This window comes from Triturus cristatus, chromosome 12, assembly GCF_964204655.1.
Source record: "Triturus cristatus chromosome 12, aTriCri1.1, whole genome shotgun sequence".
Taxonomy (NCBI): domain Eukaryota; kingdom Metazoa; phylum Chordata; class Amphibia; order Caudata; family Salamandridae; genus Triturus; species Triturus cristatus.
The window spans coordinates 778,391,253-778,413,895 of NC_140595.1; the positions used below are offsets into that span (position 1 = coordinate 778,391,253).

A 22,643-nucleotide genomic window follows, 5' to 3' on the forward strand; every position below is an offset into this window, starting at 1 on the left:
ATCTACCTTCAAGTGCAGATGACCTTCTCATGATCACACTATCTCATTTCCCTGTGACACTGATTGAGTCTGTTCAACTTTGTGGGACTGCCCACACAGACCCATCACCACCCTCAGGGGGCTTCGGTGCCAGAAGCGTGCCCACTGACCCGGTCTTGCATGGCAGTCGCGCAACACCCTGCTGGCTTGCTACATAACACAGTATAGTTACACAGAACTCTACAGCATACGCCATGCCGTACTCCGTGACAAGAACGCTGCTTCACTCTAGTGCCTTGCAGCAGCAGCAGCACTCCATGTACAAAGACTGGGTTTCCCCTGTTGAGTTGTATTGGCGAGATACATGCTTTATGCAGAGCATCACCTAAGGTCACACTCAATGAAAATGGTACAGCCTGTCTGGATCCCCTTTCGAACCAAACTGGACTTTAACTTCCGCCTTTTATATCTGGAACAGACCATGTCTACCTGTGCAGTGCTGGCAAGTGGCTGAAAGGCGGCGTTGATCGCTTTAGAAACATCTAAATGAATGAATACATTTAATGTGCAAGGTACAGCGTAGTCGAAGTCCCAATGTGAGGCCAAGCTCGTTCTAACCAGACCTAGGAGGTACTAATAATGTTCTCGTTGCTCCAAGTGACAAGTGCTGGATCCTCAAGGGGCAGCAACTGTGAGGACCAATGGGCCCGGGCCTGCCTGGCACCATCAATAAGCCGCATCCTATGCCCTGGATCCTGGAAAGGGAAAGCTGGACCAGGAATCTTAACAAGGAATAGCTATAGAGCACTGTGCCCCAGCCCCTAGGTGCGCAGACCTGTCGAGACCAGTTTGGTAAAAATGCAGCTTTGTACACTCATCTCAGTCCACCCCAATTCCTGGATCTTAGTAATGGACATTGAAGAATCAAAGTGGGCTTTCAGACAGATTTAAGAGTTGGCGGCTTTCCCATAGAGGGAAGATGCAACTGATGGGATAGTGCATCGACATGCTACGTAAGCCTGAAGCAGTCGCTAAGCATGGGCATGAATAAAGCCGACCAGGAGAAAATTTGTCATTGCACAAAACGCTGTACAATGTCTAAGATAGGGCATAGCTAAGGTAGGGCATAGAGGCTTTTAACTGCGACGATAACCGCACCTCTGTGGTCATCACGGATGACATGAAAACACTTCCCACAGAGCATCAAAACGTAGGCACACCCTTCCAACCACACATAGTGTAGCTTGTTGCCCATGTAGGCAAGCGCTTCGGCGCCCCACATAGGGGTAGAAAGCACTAGATAGATGTTGCAATGCAAGACAACACATCAGCTGACCGGAGCATCCAGTTGATCCTAATGAAGCCTTAGATCGAGTTCTCAACGAATGGTATTTTGAGAGTGATGGGAGAAGGCACGTTAAAGAGCGCAAGGGTCTACAAATGAGGACCCTGGCTGGGTCAGGTCCAAACATGCATCATCACTACTGGGAACTCACCACATCAACCTACAATGAAGGGGTCTATTCTAGGCATTTCTAGAGCGCATGGTACCGAATGGGCCTCACCGCGCCGTGCAACAAATATCCAGACTGTATTACTCCCAGATTTAGACAAATCGCAAGGTTTTCATTTGGTCTCTGAACCTCAATTCCTCATCAATCTTAGGCATCTTCACAGGGAAGGAATTCCATTATCTGGGGACGCGATAGGCAAGGGACCACCTGCCTCAACTTCTAACCTTCTTGACCTCAGGGGGTTGATCGCAGAATCCTAATGGGGGTGTAATGTATCAGATGTAACAGCCACAGGCCCTTAGTACGTAAAGCGCGAAGAGCCATATATAGGACCTTAAACTGGATCCTCTGTAAACAGGTGGCCAGTGGAGGGAGGCTAGCGAGCCAGACACAGACATGTGTTTAGGAATCTTTAGCACGAGGCGAGCAGCTGCATTTTGTACCACCTGCAGTCTTCTCACTACACATTGGTGACTTCTAAGATAGAGAGAGTTGCCTTATTCTAAATGCGACAGAACTAGTGACTGGACATCAAGTCTCCGTGATGGAACTCGAAGCATTCTCATGATTCCGAAACATCTGGCTGCTGGGGTCCGCACTTGTACTTCCAAGGTGAGTTTGTTGTCCAGCCAAATACCCAGATTTTTTACTGCAGTTTTGGGAGTGGGAGTCTGGCCAGCACATCATCGACCAGCAGTTGAAGTCATTGCCAACCAGCCACTACATTAAAAACGCCAGTACTGAGAACGCCACTACACCAAAGATTTAAGTACCAAAGTAAGGGTTAGGTTCAGGGGTAGTGCAAGTATTAGCTTAGTGTTAGAGTTAGGATTAGGGTCATAATTAGGCGTAGCCTTATGGTTGTTTAGGGTTGGATTTAAGGGATTGAAGAGGGATGAAAAAAGTGGGGGGGGGGGGTCTCTAAAAGGGGCCTGGCCTGAGTAACTAAGGGCACGGCTTAAACAAGGAAGCTACATTGTGTGAAACACAACATCCTGGAAATAGCTAACACTCTTTGAGAAGACAAGACTAAATTACGTGAAATATAAAGAGGAACTAAACTGTTGACGTGGATTACTGTAACTCTATTTACATTCATTGTTCAGGAATAGATCACTGTTTTTGCCACTAAGGACATGAATACAGGGCCCGACTGGGACCTGTTTCAATGTTTGTTTTTAATTACTAGCAGGTCTGAGGCACAGAGGGATCCGGGCCACTTAAAGCCGTGGACTTAGTGTTAGGGTACATTTTGGGAAAGGTCTAGGATTAGCCTTAGGATATGGCTTAGCTTTCGGGTTGGATAGGAGGTTAGGGTATAGTTAAATCAGGACTGGTCCACTTTCCTTGCACCCACCCCAACAGAATTATATACTTTGTAATGGTAAATTCGATTTAGTGGCTTGTGGGCAGTGGTATCTTGGTGTAGTTGCTTTAACTAGCAACATGAGAATATAATAGTGGCGCTCGTAACTTCTATCGTGACTAGTTAATGTATAGCAGGTAAGGAGGAATGCCTTATGGGTAGTCTCGATGGTTAGATACTACAGTCAGCTCAATAATAAACAGCATGAATGAGAAATCATAAGAAACACAGAAGACAGACTGATTCAAGTCTTTCTTCTTTGCAGCTTGACTGGCGTGCTCCTTTTAGAGACGGCAGTACAAGTGCCCAATTGGGACGCCTCTCACCCCACTTTGGGAACAAGCAGTGTTTTGCTGATACTACTGTTACGAGTTTGTCGGAGTCGTGTCAGTTTCCTAGCATGACTCTGGATGGACTGATAGATATGAGCCAGCTATATGTTCACTTCCAGAGTACTATTCATAACTTCTGCTTAATTACAAGAGCTATAATTAAGACGCCAGGGATGCCTGGTTTCACCTTGGAGATACCCAGAAAGGGACCATCTCACAGGGATAGCCAGGACGGGTTCCCCAGCGGTCTACAGCGCCGGGACGCCCCGTTGCTGGGGCAGCTGTGCGCTTTACAAGTCTACAACATTTACATTTACATTTGACAGAATTGTGTGTATTTATTTTATATAGAACCTATACAATTTGTGGGCAGAACAGCCTGAAGAAGACCCCTGTATTTAGAACAACTGAAACGTCCACGTTTTGATATGTTTGGAGCGTTCCATTGCATCTCTCATTGTAAACTGGAAGACTCGTCATTATGTGTACCTTGGGCGCTAAACTGAGTAACACAGCATGCATACAACATATAGAGCTTTCATATCAACTCTGGGATTTTCTATCTTCCTGTGCGTGCACTGTTCACATTTATTGCCATGTACGTTTGTTGTATTATCATATGTGAAGTACCCACAACACTGCACATTTCCGTGTGTTATGTAGCCCTGGTATCTATGGCGAATTGTAAATGAATGATTACATGTTTTCTTCTCATCTAGGCTTATTTAACTCTGCCATAAACAAAGTACGGACTAGGATAAAACATTTCAAGCCAGTCATTGCTACCCTTTTGCACATGTAAACACGTACAGGTGAGTTCTGGAGGAACCACTGCAGCTCAGTTTCCATAGCTAGCCAGGCTCCTCCAGGGCGCAGGGCAGCCCCTCTTCTGTAGCAGCGTTCCGCAGTCACGTGGGGGAGCGGGAAGTAACTGGAAGGACATGTCTGAACAAGCTCAGAGCTGAGCGCCTTTCAGAACTGCTTGGAAAGGAGCAAGCACGGGGTTGAGAAACGATCCTGGTTGGATCATTCAGCTTGTGCGTCACAGAGCGGGGCTTCTTTCCCCATGACAGTAACCAATAGCCGCGCACTTACTTCTTGGGCCTTTAAAGCAACAATTCTCATTGACTCGTTCCTATAAAGAAGCCCCAGAAATGCTTTTCCTCACACACCTCCAACACCCACGCGTAGGCACAGATGCATGTTTGTTGTGACACGGTTTGAGCAGACTCTGCCATACAAGCACATCACCAAGCCACTTTCCACATACACTACACTGCACTCATGCATGTTCAATCCTCCCCACTCCTTTATTCTTCTAGTTCACACAAGGTCGCAGCGACAAAAGACTGTAAGAGCACACGCTTGGTCCTTGAGTATGACATCACACCACAAAGGCCACAAGACAAAGACAGAGAAGGACCCTGCATCCATAGTACTCCCTAAACGTTACATGCCACCCATCCACAATGTGCGCTTGTGCCTCTTCAGGAGATGAAATACTACATACATTCAAATACAACACAATGCAATGGACTCTCCATAAAGACGAACAGAGTGTGGACACTCTCAAAGTGAGGGTAACAAGGTGGGGGTAATGGTTTCCCCTGAAAATGTCATCCCAGTTGAGGTTGGACGCCTTCAAAATGGTAGCATTGCTCAGAGAGAGAGAGACGTGGCCCAGGAGGGGTGTGATCAGGGAATGGGGTAAAGACCAGAAGAGGTGTGGTCAGGGGCAGAGGTTGGTCTGGGATGGATAAAGGCTCATATCATAGACCAGAATAGTGCATGGTAACCTGCCACTTTTACAGTGGCATCATTTGACGGACAGCATTTGCTTCCTCTGTACGGAGCAGCCTGTGCCCCAGAGCTGCACTCCGGCATGCCAATCACTTTGCAGAGGAGGATGGCACCTGAACATCAAATATTACCAACAGGGTGGCACGGCGCAATTAGATGGTGGCTGATGGCCAAGCTTAGCCTACTGTGTGAAATGCTGCTCCTGCTGCAGGAAAGTAGCTGAGTGGGTGAAAGCGCCTGTTCTAAGATGTATATGCGTGTGAGTGTTTGTAACCTTTGGGTCACTAGTACAAATTACAGCAGATTTGACAAATTGAGGCCTGTTGAGTTGGGAAATAATACCACCTGTTATTCGAGCACCAAGAGACCTCTCAGTTCTCGCTGTGCGATACATGCATGGTCGAGGCTGATGTTAGGCAGGCTGCTCGCAATCTGGATGCGCAGGCCATCAACAGCTGGTCAGCGATGCTGGCCAAGTTCTCCTCTGCCTCGCCCCCCTGAAGCCACACACAGAGACGGTCTTCGACTTTTCCCTTGTAGCCGCCTGGGCTTCCAAGAGAACCGAAAGAGGAAAAACACCAATTGTTCAGGACAAGATACAGTAATGAAGAACAGGAGCATCCACAGCCCTGGCAATTTTCTCGAACTAGCCCCTGGGGAAGCACTGCCTGGCTCTGGGAGGCTGGAAACGCTTGCTTGATGCTTTTGTTACTGGGGGCTGATTTTGCAGTACCACTGCAAAACTGACCACAAGTAACAAAATCGGCCCCCACAGCTGCAAAACCGGCCCCCACACTTCCAGCCTCCAGGGGAAACACCCAATGCCCGGTATGGCCAGTCCGGCCCTGGAAGCATCACATGCTCCAGCAGGGAGAGGGGATCTTAGGACCAGGGCGCGTCTAGGGGTCGTTCGGAGTAGCCATGTTTGGCTCAGTAACGGGAAGCAGGGTTGGCAGGAGGCCTGGGGAGCACTCTGGCCCAGTCCCAGGAAGAGTCTGAAAAATAACCAGCTTGTCCTCTCTTTTTCTACACAGATGGATCATCTGATTCACAATGCGCTACTCCCACATGTCATGCCCTAGGCCTGGTTTCTGGAGACTAAGAAATTGGGATCTGCCTGATACATGACGACTCTGCCGGCAGATCTCCATGGATGTCAAATGGGAATAGCCAGGAGCAGCAGCTGCCATCGCTGGCTTGTCAGACGTTTTAAGGCATGGGCAAAGTGGGCAATTGCCCAAGGTCCACACCTTCCAAGGGCCACCCTAGTAATGTGACTTTTCTCTCACTCTATCTCACTTTAGCTCGCCTTTGTCAATTTTCCTGTCAGAACCTCTCTAACACGTCGTCTACCTCAGATTCTACCTGAAAAGCATTGGGGTGATCATTCAAGCAGGAGACTAGAAAAATGAGGGTCCCCCCAAAACAATTCAATGCAATTTCCCATAGGAGTTTTTGGAAACAATTTAAGAAAAAAAGGCTGAACAGAATTACACTAAATGTGGCAAAAAACTAGATCTTTACTCAGAAAGCACGCTTCTTGTGATTTACTGTTCATTGGTATTCAAGACGAAAGTGAGGCAACACCTGCTGTGTACACCCATCACCCTGTAGCAAAGCATCCACAGATAGCCAGCCTCTTGAAGGCAATCAACAAGACATGGGTCAGCAAGTCTCCAATGTGCAAGATTTCACCCTGTCACAACCATTCACAGAGAGCTCACTCCCCTCACACACCCAAGACCCATTAGGAGGCCAAGCATGTTGCAAAAGCGTACATCCATTTGCAGTAAAGAGGCTATAGAAAATTAGTTCTAGATATAACCATCTGAATAACTTCCAGCATGATATGCGTATATTAAACAGTCACATTCATTGGATGACATCATGAGTGATGTCCTCAATGATGTCATTTGAGAGGGCTTCAATGATGATCTTATTGGACATGTCATGTGTGATGTAATATGTGAGGTCATAAGCAGCGCACTGCAAGTGTGCAAGGTGCAAGATACAGTCAGCGCACTAATTGGTGAATTTCATTGTTTTGTTTTACAACTATAGTTTTTATATTATATTTTATTAAATTTAACATCACTAACTTTTTTTAATGATTGCATATATTATATATTTACACACATATATATATATATATATATATATATATATATATATATATATATATATATATAGACATATACATATATTCGTTCAAAAGACAAAGGTAAAGGTAAAATTGGAGTAATATGTAGGTTTAGCAATAATATAAAAACGAACATTTAAGAAACAAAAAACTACTGAAATTCACCTGGTATGCGTAACTGACCGAAGTACAACTTGCATTTCCATAGTTTTGAGATGTCCTCAGTGACACCATCAACGCTGAAATTAAACATGTCATAAGTGATGTAATATGTTAGATTATAAACAGTGCATCATGAGGATACAAGTTATCCTTAAGTCAATTACGTATAACCGGTGAATTTCAGTGTTTTTTGTTTGTATTTTAAATGCTATGCTGGGGCCAAGAAAAAGGTGGGGTTCCAAAATGTTGAATTGCCATGTTAATTCCCGTAGGAAGCTTTTGTCTCAGCTAGAGAAAATCGGCTAAACAAAATAACATCAAATTTGTCAAACAGTTAGAACTTTACTCAGAAAGGGTGCTTTTTGTCATTTGGTGTAAATACATTCAGTTATTTTTGAGAAATGTATGTTTAAAGAAGTGCTCAGGTGGTCATGAAGGGGTTACAAAATAGACTAATACAAAATAAAGCAAAGGCAGCGGACCAAACAGGCTGCACCTCACCCGCTGTTCCAACTAGTATCTTTGAAAAAACATACGTACAAATGTGTGCACACACTACAAGCACCAGCTGCCTGGGTGCATAAACCAATGAATGGTAACAAATTGCAATATGAGATGTAGGGATGCACCACAACAATAGTCAGCCATCAAAATTGTGATTCTTGTCTTTATTTTCCTTTTTTCTATTTCTTTTTTTTAATAAAGTTTCACGTTTGTCTCGGGTTACAAAATAGGTATAGCTGGACTGTTGGTGTCCAGATATGCTCTGATTGTCCACATTAAAAGGAGACGAGACAATCCTGATTGACTGGCCCTAAATTGAAGAGTATGTTGTGGCCATATAAGGAGGACTTCCCGTGAGAGCCTTCATGCATGCAAGAGTACTCAACAGATACAAGTCCTGCCCAAAAGGGTGCACCGCGGGCGGGACAACATACCATCTCTTCTGGGAGTGCGCGTATGCACAGGACCTGCTGAAGGCCCTAGGCATAGATCTTAGGGCGTTGATACCTACGCCCTGCATCACAGCAGACTCTGTGATGTATGGTTTGCTCCCAGGGACACACGCACTGAGCGATCTTAAGAACTGCTGGAGGCTCCTGTGCTGTTTTAAAAATGTTCTTCTGTTTTGCAGAAATGGCCTGGTAGTAGGGAAGAAGGAGACATCGACCCTGGCGTGCCATAAGATGATCCACAGCCTCCCATGCGACTACGCAGCACTGGACGGATCAGATGAAGACAACGACTGAGGACCCAAAGGGGTCCCCTTGCACGGGGGGGACCCTGGAGGGGCCACTAACCTGTTTTGTCTTTCTTTCTTTAACCCAGGAACCGGTTGGTGACAGGGAGAGGAGAAGGCAGATGAAGACAGGTGGAGTAAATGTAGTTATTTAATGTATGTATTTGACTAACGTGACCTTTTCCCTTCACAGGTAAAAGGTCAATAGAATAGCTTGCGCACTTGTTGCCAAGTTTGTTACCAAAAACTGACTAATAAATAGGGTGTTGTGGAAGGTGACGATTGATGTAGCTGAACCAAAAATGGCGCCCTGACAAGGAGAAAAAAAACGGGAAAAAACACGAGTACATTCAAATAGCTATGTCCATATATTCAATTAATAGCTTTGAAATGTGACAAAAAATTATTATATTAATTTCGATTAGGTTGTACTCCATGTGGAGCTGATGAAGCAAAATTTATAGAAGGTCTAAAATAAATGTGAGATGTGTAGGTGCAGTACCGCAAGCTGTGCCTAGAGGTCCCTAGTGAGCATCATCATCATTTTGGTCACATATGGTACACCCATAATGCATTGCATGCAAGACAGTACCAGAGTACATTCAAATAGCTATGTCTGTATATACAAATATTAGTTTTGAAATGAGGCAAAACAATTATTATAATAAAGGGAAATTTATAGGTCTAATATAAATGTGAGCTGTGTAGGTGCAGTACCGCAAGCTGTGCCTAGATGTCCCTAGTGAGCATCATAAACTTAAATCCACCCTACCCATAATGCATTGCATGGAAGACAGTACCACAGTACATTCAATATATACAATTAGTAGCTTTGAAATGTGCCAAAATAATTTTTATATTAATTCCGGATTAGGTTGTACTCTATGTGGAGCTGATGAAGGGATATTTATAGAAGGTCTAATATAAATGTGAGATGTGTTAGCGGGTAAATTAATCACTGCTATCCTTGTTTAGGACCAAGTGGGTGTGCTGTCTGAAGGCCTTTAAGAAAATAGTGCCTTGAGGGTGTAATTAAAAACTAGGGTGTTACAACACATGTAATAGGGGGTGTCCTCATGGGAGGTTACAAAAAGGGACAGGGAGTTACTAAGGAAGGACTACAAAGCCTAATAACCAATGAAAAGCCAACATTGACTTGACAAAGGACAGGGACAGGAGCCAATTAAAAAGATGGGCGGGAAGTAGGTGGAGCTTTATTCACATATTCTGAATACAGTATGTCTCGAAGAGACAGCGCAGGTGCTGCCTAAGCGAGACCTAAAAAATAAGGGCCAGGATGAGCACAACCTGTCCCTAAGGGTCATGTGGGGAGGGGGGTCCCAAAGAGACCCCTTTTTGATTGGCTGGCAACATAGAGAACAAGCGGCAGCCATTAGAGCACTCGTGGATATGGTGATTGTAGTGTAAGCCTGTTTTTAAGGGCTCACAAAAGTAGCATATACAAAGGGTGATACATTTTAGTCAGAATATAAATCATTTGTTGGTGGTACCATATTCATTTTAAGAACTGTTGTGCGTTCTAAGGTGATTTTACCCTGTGAAAAATGCCGATCCTCATGGAATTCAAGAAACCATGTTGGAGAGAAAACTCTTTTCTGTCATGATTTTCTCATGGTGGTTTGGAAGGTGCTCCAGAAGCTAAAAAGAGAACACATTTCTGTAATTCATACTATCTTGATTAGCCAGGCGAGAATAAAGTCTGATATTCGGCGCAAAACGTACTTCCAGCAGCAGCTGTCTGTCAGTTAACTCCCTAGTGACCAAACTTTGTTTTCTCCAGTGTTCTAATAAACAACCAGAGCAGTAACATTCTATATTTATGACAGAAGTTTGGCACACCTGATGTTATCTTGATGGAATCAAAGTTGTAAAACGTAAAGCATTCCCTTTAGAAATGAACAAAATGGGGTAGTTTTTGACATACAAATTATAGTTAGTGCTCTAGAAAGCTAAAATGAGGACATTTTCAATGCAGACTGAAACGTTTGCTTTTAACACCAGCAGCAGCCTATTAACGACTTAGTGATTAACTGCAGCCTTACCACAAAGTTCTAATGAGCAGCTAGAGTGTGAACATTTCACATTTTTGATAAAAGTGAGTGTGGTGCACCTGAATACCACCTTGATGGAATCAAAGCTATGAAACTGAAAGCATTTCACACAGAGGATACTGCATCAAATGAAGAAATGAGGGATTACTTTTTGTTGTAGAAATTATGGTTAGTGCACTAGAAATCTAAAATTAGGTCACATTTTTAGGATTTCTCAAATATCCTCCATATCCATTTCAGTAAAAGATTCCGACTTGCAGAGTCAAACATACTTCCAACCCAAGCAGTAGCCTGCCAATTAACTCCCTAGTGATCAGCGTCACCACAGAGTTCAAAGGAACAACTAGGATGCTAACATATTGTATTCAAGAAGCAAGCAAGGGTTTCCTGAATGCTATTTTGTTGAAATAGGAGCTGCTGAATTTATGTCTTTCCCTAAGAGCAAGCTAAAGTAAATGAGCAACGAGATGTTAATGCAGGCATAAAACTAAAGGGTTAAAATGTAAAGAGGTGTGGGCTTGTAGTAATGTGAAGTATAATGTGTTTTTCAAGGAGTTAAAAAGAGGGAGATGTCTGCATAAGTAATAGCTTCCCCTTTCCACACCGGTTTACTCAGCTTACCCATCTTCTCACAGTCACTTAACAGCTTCCAAACGTATACATGCATAGTATATATGCAGATGTGCAGTGTGAGAAATGCTATTTATTGCCATTTGTGATTAGGGAGGGGCCATGAATCATGAGAGGCAAAGCCTCAGATGAATCAAAACCCATCCCCTACATCAAAAGTGGTAATAAATAACATATTATACTCTGCACATCTGCATATATGGTTAATGTCATGGCACTTTGTCATGTGTTTGTTTTTAGCAAAAGGTATTTAACACAAACCAGGATGCAAGGGGTTAAGTTTTTGCAGCAAGATAAATTCACACTGAAGTGATATCAACACAATTAGGAGAGTTGGTTCCCTGTGTAAAGTAATAATTACAAGCAATCTATGGCAAGTAAAAAGTGTTTTTGCTTTTCAATTTTGCTATACTGGGAAACTAAATGTGAATTCCACATTTGCCCTGTAGTAATAAATGTCTGAATGTGTTTAAAAGTACAGATTTTCTAAGTAACACATGTTATTAAGCCACATTTATTTTCACTGCCATTTCATTAATATATAATTCAATATTGTTTGACTTATTGCAGGCTTGGTTTAGCAGAAAATAGGCAATACAATTCAACGTTGTTATGAACAGGAGCCCCAGATATGTCTGGCACAGGACCCCAAGCATTCTTAAGATGATATTTGGTACAGCTGGCACTGCACTTGCTACCCCTAGCAGTCATGAAGAGGCAGGAACAGAAGGCAAACAGGGCTCCCCTGTCATATACTTTCCTGCTCAATGCCCTCCTTCATAGATTCTCTGCAGTAAATATGTGGCTCTTGATGGCAATCTCAAATATGCATTGATTGGCAAACAATATACACTTGACTTTCAGTGGCGGACGGTAATTGGACCAGGTGGGGAGTGGGCCACAAATGCTCAGCCATCTACATGCACACTTACACACACCCATTCACAGCATGCACTCACAAATACACATACATTCATACATACACAAACAAGCATGCACACACCAAACAAACAAAAACACTTACCGGTTGAAGCACATGATGTTCCTGCAGGATTGGAACTCCAGCCTCCTCCCATTGGCTGACCACATGAGGTGGTAACAGTCCCTTCCTCGTCACAGAGTGGGATGAGGTGAGTGAGACAGCTGACCCCACCTCATGCTGTGACAAGGGGTCAGTCATTGATGTTATGCGCTGGGCACTTCAGGGCTTAAAACCGAAGCACCCAGGTCTGAGGATATCAGTGACGCTCCCCCTTGTCATGAGGGGCAGGCCCTCGAGGTGCTTTGCCAGGCTGAAGCCACACCCACAGGGCTGTGACATCTTCAGCCCGGCAAAGTTCAGTTCAGGCAGCCAGGCGCTTGCGTACTTAGCACATGTCTAGTACCTGGTTGCCTGACCTGAACATAGAGTGTCTATCAGACTGACCTTTGCTCAGCCTGACAGACACTCTTCATGTCTGCCAAAAGGTGGGGGTGGTTAATTTGACCAATTATATACACAATCTATGTTTCAGAGATGTTTCTTTATTAAGATGTCCTACAGCGTGCTGAAAGTTCCACTTTCCAAAAAGAAGGGCACATGTCCCATCTATTTTTAGTTTGAAAATGCATTAAAATTAGTGTTTTGGTGTTAGTACTAATATTGAAGCAGCGGGGAACACTGCCCTAACCAGAGGCGCAACTAGAGCCATAATTTGGTGGGGGGTGCTAATTCTTTCAGCAATAGGCAGAGTGTAGATACAGGGGCTCTAAGAAGGGGTGAAAAAACAACAAAGCCTTGTTAACAAGTAAATGGTCTTTCAAAGACCTGTGAAGTACTGGGGTGCGGCTGCAATAAGACGGACACCAGACCAGCCAGCCCACAGCAGCTCAAAAACTCTGTGTGTGCCTGGGAAGAAGTCTCAGCACGGGCTGACAGACAACAGAGGGGGATGAGTGGGGGGGGGGGCTGAAGCCCTTTGAGCCCAATGGTCGTTGCTTGCCTGACCCTAACCACAGTTGCACATAACGGGCCCACCGACTACTTTCCAGCTCGGAAGCTCCTTTGGGCCTGACCCTGCCAAAAGATCACAGAATAATTTTGAGAGACAAGCAGACTGTTTCTCTCCTTTGAAAAGGGGGGTTGTGAGTAATGTAGCACGTCAAGGAGGAGAGCCCGGTGGTTATTTATTAGCTCTGGCACTGGCTTTAATCATCTGTTTTAGTTCCTTCAGTATAACGCTGCTCCTATGAAGGCTTACCTGGCCTACCCTAAAATCCAGCTACACAGAAACACGGGTCAAAGAGGAGTAAGATGTAAAATCCCAAGAAGTATTTAATTGTTGTAACACAACATAATAATTTGATAAGAAAGCACCACGCCAGGCGACCTCACAAAAGCACGACTGTATATACTACTTAACGGAAATGTTAATATCCGGAACTACTCGTCCTGTGGAGTACAGGAGTCCGAGGTGCAGCAGTACCACACTATTATAGGTGTGACCGTGACGAAAGGAGAATTACTCCAGAAATGTGTATTTCCAAACCGATGTCCACGTTTTCCCACATTCCGAACTTTTTTGTGTGGAAATATTCTGTCAGGTTTTCACTGGCGAAATGTGCATGAGCGTTGACCCTATTTCCTGCAATCCTGACTCGGGTGAGAACTCCGGTCACCAATAAAATCGGGACGAAGGGGCTATAATAAAGGTCCTTGTGGGGGGAACGCTGAGATCTTTACACGGGCAGGTACTTTATGGCCCCGAGTACCTGTACTTCTTTAATTTGTAAGGGGGGAGTACCTGCACTTCTCACCACCAAAATAGTACAGTGGTTTAGCGAGTAAATGCTCTTCTAGAATTCCATTTAAAGCACTTGCCACACGTCTGCCACAAGTAAAGGCCTCGAGGAACAACCCCAGGCTAAGTGGCGGAGACACAAAGAATGAAAGCACGAAAGAACAGGGCAACTGTAATAACGAGCGAGCAAAGGTTAAAGCTGGAGACCAGGCGGGGTCGGGGTGTCAAGGGCCGGACTTCACATAGTAAGTCTCTGTGTTCCCAGGACTTTCTATTAAAAAAACACAGTCTAAACTCATCAAGAGAGTTGTTTACAGTGCGCGGGCTGACGGGCCTGTAAAACACAGCTTTACTATGCAGCTGGAGTGCGAATGTCTATGACGTCACAGCGTCACTTCGCGTACAGCGAAAGTGACGTCACGCACACTCTGACCCCTAGCATCACAAGGTGTCTCCCATGCCCTGCATTTGTGGGGAACAAACTACTCAGAGAGCAAGGAAAGGCGAGGGGGACACAGACTATCGAAAACAAATGTTCAATGAATCTGAACATGTGGTGGAAAGAACTGTACCTACTCCGAAGAGCACCACGACCTCAAAGACATCCTAATTAAAGAGATGAGGCAAGAAGAGCGAAAGTGTAGGTCGACTTCCAAAGATGGTCTGCTGATAGATAGGGTGACTGTAGTGTGCTGCATATTCTTATATGCTCTCGCGCCACCAGCGCGAGAGCTCATGTGTTGGTTTAAGTTGTGTTCCACAGTCGGGCCATGAACGATGCGTGCCAGGATTCTACCAACGTTAATCAGTTGGTGGAGATCCTGGTACGCAGCGGGAGCGCCTGGCTGTGGGTGTCATAAACCTACAAAAAATCCTTATTCTACATGAAGATTGCCTCCGCACCTTATCTATTTCAATTGGCGACAAGGACGAATCAACGCATCCGGCACCCACCAGCATGATTCATATTATTTAAAGTTTTCTGCTTTTCACGAGCCTCCTCCTTCTCACTGCTTCCACTCGCTCCTGCTGGCAGCTTGTTGAATGGTGTATTCTGGTTTGCTTCCCGACTTCCGGATTGCATTTTTAAGCTTTTGGGCTGATTTCCTCGCCTTCGGAGACATCGCGTTTCCAACGTGCTGTTACCTAGCAACGAGGGAAAGCAAGCCTCATTCAAGCCGACGCTCCGTGCTCATTACGCTTCACGTAGGCGTATCTTAGCAACGGGAGCAAGCTTCAAACAGGAATCTCGACGCTCTTCGTTTATCGCTACATGCAGGCTCAATCACGCTTTTGGGCACTTTAAACTACCTTCTTTCACCAACGCTGATCTTCTGATCCCAGGTAGGATCCAATCTTCACCACACAGTGACAGGCACACTTTTGTCTTGAGTACAGTTCAGCCTGCACTTCTCACGGTGACAGGCACACCTTTCATATGCACTTTAAAATTTATTTTAGTGCTGTTATTATCACTTTCGTACATTTTTGAAGGGGCTGTCTTAACCTCAATACACAGTCTTACTTTAAAATAGAAATAACTGTGACTTTTTCACCTCATTTTCTTACTTTGTATTTAAAATTGTTTCATTCAATATAGCATAATAAGTCCTTTTATTACTTAATTTGTTTGACTTATCTATATTTTTGATATAATTACTTTGCCCATCCATTTCCTTTCATGGCCTCTTCTCAGCAATTTGCGCAACCCCCTCCTTTTTTACAACAACCTGGCAAACCTGAAATTCCATGGCGTCAGTGGGTTAAAGCCTTTGAAAATCATATTGTTGCTATAGACGCTGTTAAATTTTCTCATGATCGCAAGGTTGCCATTCTTTATGGTTGTCTGGGTCTTGCTGCGCAACATGTATTTGAGAATTTACCAAAATTTCCCACACCAGCTGGTGAAGCTGGGGATGCGCAACATTAGAATCCTTATAAAGAAGCCTTAGCTCGCTTGGCAAGACATTATGACCAAGAACCAAACATTATGCTTGAGAGACATAATTTCCACAGGAGAAAACAGCGTGAGGATGAAACAGTGGATGAATACATTGCTGCATTACGTGTTCTTGCATCCACTTGCGAGTTTGAGGCAGATCCAGAAATTTACATACGTGATCAGTTCGTTTTTGCTTGTTTTTCGAGAAAAATACAAGAGCGCCTTCTCAGCTGTAGAAAGCCATCTTTACAAGACACAATTGATATTGCCAAGAGTATTGAAAGGTCCATCGTCACATCAAAAGCTCTTCAACAAGATCAATCTATTAACTCTTTCAAGTCGATTTCAAATGATCCTGGAAATTCTGTCAATGCTGTTAATGTTCATAGATTTTATAAGCAGCCTTTTAAAAAGGTTAACACAATGTGTTTCAGGTGTGGTTCTCGATCACATCTTGGCAATCATCCCATGTGTCCCGCTTCAGGAAAAAGATGCGTTTCATGCCAATAAATTGGCCATTTTCAAAGTGTTTGCAAATCTGCAAAGAGACCTACCAGAGTTAATAGCATATAAGTTACAGAATCTCTTGAGGATTGTACAAAACAATTTCATGATATGATTGTTTCAATTGAATGTAATTCGATTTTCAATCCTCATCATGTCAAAGGTCCCCTAGGTGTTGCAGTATTTGGAAAAATTGAGATTCCGATTATGGCAGATTCTGGTTCTCCAATAACTATTTTATCAGATGTAATGTTTTTTGAGAAGTGGCAGAATTCCATTACCTTGACTAAAACAGACATCAATCCAAAACCGTTTGGAGAATTTGACATAGAGATGTTAGGATATTTTATCTCAAGGTTGGAATGTCTTCAAAGGTCAATATACTCTAAAGTCTATGTCGCAGTTAGGGGACGCAATATAGTTGGTTGGCAGGATCTTGCTAGAATGGGTCTTTACCTTGTTGCTGGTGGGGATAATCCCATCATGCGTGATGATCCTCCCCAAGGTTATTCCCCAGCCGGATGGTCAGAAAACGAACTGAACACATTAGATTGTATTGATGTCACAGATCATTCACATGATCTTAAAAAGATTCTAGACCTATTTCCTAATTTATTTTCTGACAAACTTGGCACCGTCAAAGGGTTCCAACATCAGATAAAGTTAAAACCAAATGCTCAACCCTTTGTACATAAGGTTCGCACATTACCACTCAGTGCTAGGGATGAACTCAAGTCTACACTTAAAAAATTGTGTGATGATGGGGTCATTGCACCTTGCAACTCATCAGAATGGGTTACTCCCATCGTTATCGTCCGAAACAAATCAGGTGAGGTCAGGCTATGTGCGGACTTGCGCACTTTGAATAAAAACATCTTAATTGATTGTCACCCGCTTCCAAAAATTCATGATCTTCTTGCCAGCTTAGGGGGTGCCAAATATTTTTCTATAATCGATCTTTGCTCAGCCTATCACCAAATTCGCTTAACAGTTGATTCCCAAGATCTCACCACTTTTGTCACACCCTTTAGTGTCTACAAATATCTTAGGCTTCCTTTTGGCCTGGCATCTGCAGCCAGTGTTTTTCAAAAGATGATGGATAGTCAATTTCAGGATGTGCCAGGGGTCCAAGCCTATCAAGATGATATTCTTGTTTTTGCCAATGACTGGGAAACACATGTAAAAAATCTAATTTGTGTTCTGACCAAATTGAATGATGCTGGTATGACTATCGGATCTGACAAGTGTCAATTTGGTAAACAACAGTTAGACTACTTAGGTCATACGTTGTCTTCTCAAGGAATCAAGTCAAAGTTTTCGCTTGTCAAGGCCATCAGACATGCTGTTCCTCCCAAAGACAAAGATGCTCTTCGATCATTTTTAGGATTGGCAGAATACTATGCTCGTTTTGTTAAAGGATATGCTCAGACTGTGGAGCCATTGCGTGCCCTATTGCGCAAAGGTTCAAAGTTTCTTTGGTCTAATGAGGTTTCATCCTCATTTGATCAAACAAAAAAACTCATTGTTGAAGCTCCCGCACTTCATGCTTTTCAAGATGATTCTAAATGTTTCATTATGGTGGATGCCAGTCTCACAGGTTTGGGTGCAGTTCTTGGTCAGTGGGTTGCAGGAAAGGCACACACCATAGCTTTTTCATCTAGAATGCTTAAACCTGCAGAGACCCATTATAGTACAATTGGACGCGAAGCACTTGCTTGCGTCTGGGCAATCGAGAAGTTCAGGAATTACATTTGGGGACGTGAGTTTGAACTATTCACTGACCATAAACCTCTTACACATTTACTCGATGGTGATGGATTTGGAAGAACCTCTGCCAGATTGGTTAGGCTACTTTCAAAATTGCATCAAACATATTTCTGGCGGAAGAAATTTCAGGGCTGATTGTCTTTCACGCATGGCATTTCACGAGGCTCCTGATTTGGATGCTGTTGAGGACACAGAATGTGTTGTTGCGGCACTTGATGCCATCAAAGAATGTCCTAACATTACTGAACAAATTTGGTTGGAAGCTTATAGTAAGGATGATACTCTTAAATTGGTCATGCAATATATTGTAAAGGGTTGGCCAGAAAATAGGAAGCTGTCAAATGAGTTAAAAGCCTTTTCCATGGTTGCTTCTGAACTTTCTTTGGTCAATGGAATGGTTATGAGACATGAATCTTTTGTTCCCCCATCGAGTTTAAGGGAGGATATCATTAAATGTGCACATCAGGGTCATTTGGGGATTTCAAAAACCTCTCAACTCATTAAATTGTATTATTGGTGGCCATCCTTAGAATCACAGGTCAAGTTTTATATTGGTTCATGTTCAGAGTGCCTCTTATCAGACAAAAAGTGTAAAGTTATGAAAACACCCCTACATCCGGTCCCAATTCCAAGTAAACCATGGGAAAAGGTTGCTATAGATTTTTCAGGTCCTTATGATCTTTTATTTCATGATTTAAAGTTTTTAATTTTGTTGATTGATTATCATTCCAAATGGATTTATCATATGTTTTGTGACTCACCTAGTTCTACTAATGCCATTAGAATTTTGAGGAAGGTGTTTGCTATTGAAGGTTCACCCTCCATTATTGTTAGCGACAACGGTACACATTTCGTTTCCCAGAAATTCTCTGCATTTTTAGCGGAAAAGGATGTCACTCATTTCAAGGTTGCTTTATACTCACCATCATCTAATGGGTTAGTTGAAAGGGCTAACAGATTGGTCAAGGATGCCATTCAAGTAGCTCTTTCCTCAGGAAAAAATGTTCAGGATTTTATTGAGGACAAGTTATGGTCATATAACATTTCACCACATTGCACAACAGGTATTCCTCCTTTTTCCCTGTTAAGAGGTAGGAATGTTCACACTACGTTGTGCCCCAATTGGTTGCAGGATAAACAAGTTAAGAATACGCCTCAGGATATAAATCTTGCATCACGAGTTTTAGAAAAACAAACTTATATGAAAATGGTGCATGATCAAAAGAAAAGTTTTAATGATTTTGATTTAAAGATTAATGGGTTCTTATCAAAAATCCAAAAAGAGTGACAAAAGGTTTGTCTAAATTTTCTTCTCCAGTGCAGGTTACTAATGTGAACAAAGGTTCAGCACTCCTTGGTTATAAAGGGTGGTGGAACAAGAGATCACTTGTCCGACTTTCTGATTCACAAGTTTCCTCCTTATTGAAGTTATCCAAGCAACAGTTTGATCAATCTGACTGGACCACCTGGTTGCATGATTCTTCATCTATGGCTTCTTCGCTTGGTTCTCAGAGGGAAGCTGTTGAATCTATGAGTGGACAATTGGTTGATGAGGTTCCTCATGATAGTACTGGGCATGCATCTTCTTCACCTACTGTTCTGGATATGCGTCCAAGAAGGTTGCCTGTAAAATTTGATGACTATGTTTTGTCTTAATAATGCCAATTTGTTATTACTGTCTTATCAGTTATCTTTTCACTTTTGTTTGTTAGAAAGAGAGAAGTTGTAGTGTGCTGCATATTCTTATATCCTCTCGCGCCACCAGCGCGAGAGCTCATGTGTTGGTTTAAGTTGTGTTCCACAGTCGGGCCAAGAACGATGCGTGCCAGGATTCTACCAACGTTAATCAGTTGGTGGAGATCCTGGTACGCAGCGGGAGCGCCTGGCTGTGGGTGTCATAAACCTACAATAAATCCTTATTCCACATGAAGATTGCCTCCGCACCTTATCTATTTCAGTGACCAGATTTCTGAAAAACATAAACTGGGACTTTTAGTAAAAATTGAAGGAGGACTACAATTTTACATCAACCGAGGGACACAGAATGAACTGTACTCATCAACATAGAAACACAGGCAACGAGGTACTAAGGTAATACATCAAATGAAGTTATTGAACCTAGTATTATACCTGTTAATTAACTTGCTTTCTGGTAAGAGCTGGTAAGTAGTACTGCTTTGGAACACATCAAAACGTGCATCCCACTGTTTTCAGTCAGTCCTCTCTGAAAACTGAGACATGAGCCAAATTTGCCAAAACATGCTGGAACAGCTGGTGAAAAACCAGGACGATTTTGGGAAATTAGGGATGCCAGATAACCCTAACCGATGCCCGTGTACTGTGTCAAGGCTGGGGAGTCAGCAGTGTGCATAGCTGCCAAGTTTGCCAGGTCCATGCGCGATGTGCTGCTCCAAACCATGTTTTAGAATTAGGGTTCCAGGTTTCTTTTTTTCTTTACATTTCTGCCTTTATCTATCCATATATTCTTTTTGCTACTTTTTAATCTGTATTTATCTATATTTATTTTGTGCTCAGTATAAAAAAATTAATATGCAGTGGGTATATTTCCACACTTATTTAACCAACAAACATTTGCCCACCTTTGAATATCCAATAGGTTTTAGCCATTTACAGTACAATAGAGTCATTTCAAACCACTTGCATTGTAGAATAACTTAAGCAACTGTACTGCTGCAGTTTTTTAAGCTTTGTTAGGAAATATTATTAATTATTTTGAACTCTCCTACCTGTCAATCTGTACAGCTATTGACCTATCACTCATGATTGACAGTAGAGAGAAATGTCCAACAGAAAAACAATTTGTCTTTTTTATCCTTATTTAAAAATAGACAGGAAAATACATGATATTCTGTCTACATTGCTCTGTAAAAATCAGTAAAAAAATAAAACGAGGAGCCTTTTTTATAATGGAATAACCAAGACCACAAGTCCCAGAATTCAAAGATAGAACCTAGACTCGAACAGCACATCACACATAAACCTGGGAAGTGTGGCAGGGCTGACGATGTCTCAGGTCCTTAGTTCTCAGAGTTTACGAACCACTAGATATAGCCCTTAGTTGGGCTAACACTCAGATGAATTGCTTTGTTAAGTATGGCTCTGGAAGAGAGCCGCCAGAATGAATGACTGAATTCAAATCCAGTCACCCACTGCTATAACATAGCAATAGTTGCTAACAAAACTGTTACCCACTGGTTTCATAAAGGAATTCCAGGCTGCTCTGGTTGAGCTCTCTAAGAGTGTGTCCAAGCAGCTTCTGGAGGAGAGTTGTGGGGGTGAGTGGGGCACCGAAGTGATGCCCTGTTATATATGGGTCACCCATTACTCCTCTGTCCCTGTATAGTAGTTGAAAGCAGGGGCAGATGATTTTGGAGGCCATGCATAACATAAAATTATGGATGGGTAACAGTGAATTAAGGGGATATTTTTCACCTTGGGGTTCTGAGTCACATAAGAGACAACTCAAGCTTTACTCTTGTCTATTTGATGTCACTTGGAACCCCTCTGTGAAAAGCATTCCCATAATTCACTGTTACCCAGCTTTGATTCTATATATAAGGTAGACAATTCTGAACTATATCCTTGAATCAACATAGCGCACAAGCAATAAGAGTTGGCAACTTACAATGATGTAATGATTATAAACGTCATTGCATCTTACTTTCTTAGTTTTTGATATATTGGTTATCACACCTTGTGCAATTGAACCTGTTCATCTTAGGTGTGAGGTGTTTTATATTGACATAACAAAGTGTATAGGTGTCTGAGAGTGTATGTAGTTGTAAATTAAGCATGACATAGTTACGTGTTAATGTGTTATACTATTTCAGACAGAAGTATGACGTCCTGTTTGTCGAATGTACTTCCAGGATTGGTACACAAATTATATTTGTGAGACTTTATTCTCTGAAAATAGCAAGGACATAATCGCATATACCCACAATGCATTGCTGTCAGGTTATAAAATAACCATCTTGTATACTGAAGCATCAAGTTGAAGGGCTGTATTGATCCACTGTGAGATTCTGTCTTTGCGATGGGAGGGTTTGCAGAGATACACCACTGGTTTGTGTCTTGGTGTTAATAGGGTGACCACCTGTTCATATTTTCCATGGACTGTTCTGGATTTGTGTAACTTTCCCATGAAGGCATTATTGGTTCATTACGGATGCTTTTTTTGCAGGTTCTCCCCCCGAGGTATACCAGCCTCTAGCCCAAGGATGGGCACACCAGGAGGGGTGTCATCACATTGTTTATCCTTTCACAGTGTCTCTTAGGATAGGTTCAGCTGCTGCTAGCATTGTTGTGGTAAAGAACGCTCTTTGTTTTTACAATGTTGTCCATGATTGGCCAATAGCAGTGAGATAATCCCATTTGTATTGGAAAGCCTTTCT

The 22,643-nt window shown here is 42.9% G+C and overlaps 1 protein-coding gene across 2 annotated transcripts in view; it reads right to left on the minus strand.

Annotated features, from left to right (window-relative positions):
- Positions 1-22,643, minus strand: part of TNFSF12 (TNF superfamily member 12) — a 241,304-nt gene that overhangs the window by 84,029 nt on the left and 134,632 nt on the right. The window contains exon 1 of one of the 2 annotated variants that reach the window (XM_085637624.1): positions 14,919-15,048. The exons of the other annotated variant lie outside the window; for it this stretch is intronic. Within the exon in view, the coding sequence (XP_085493750.1) occupies positions 14,919-14,975 (57 nt within the window). The 5' untranslated portion in view covers positions 14,976-15,048. Of the gene's footprint in view, positions 1-14,918; positions 15,049-22,643 lie in introns of those variants that run through there. 2 annotated transcript variants of the gene reach the window in all.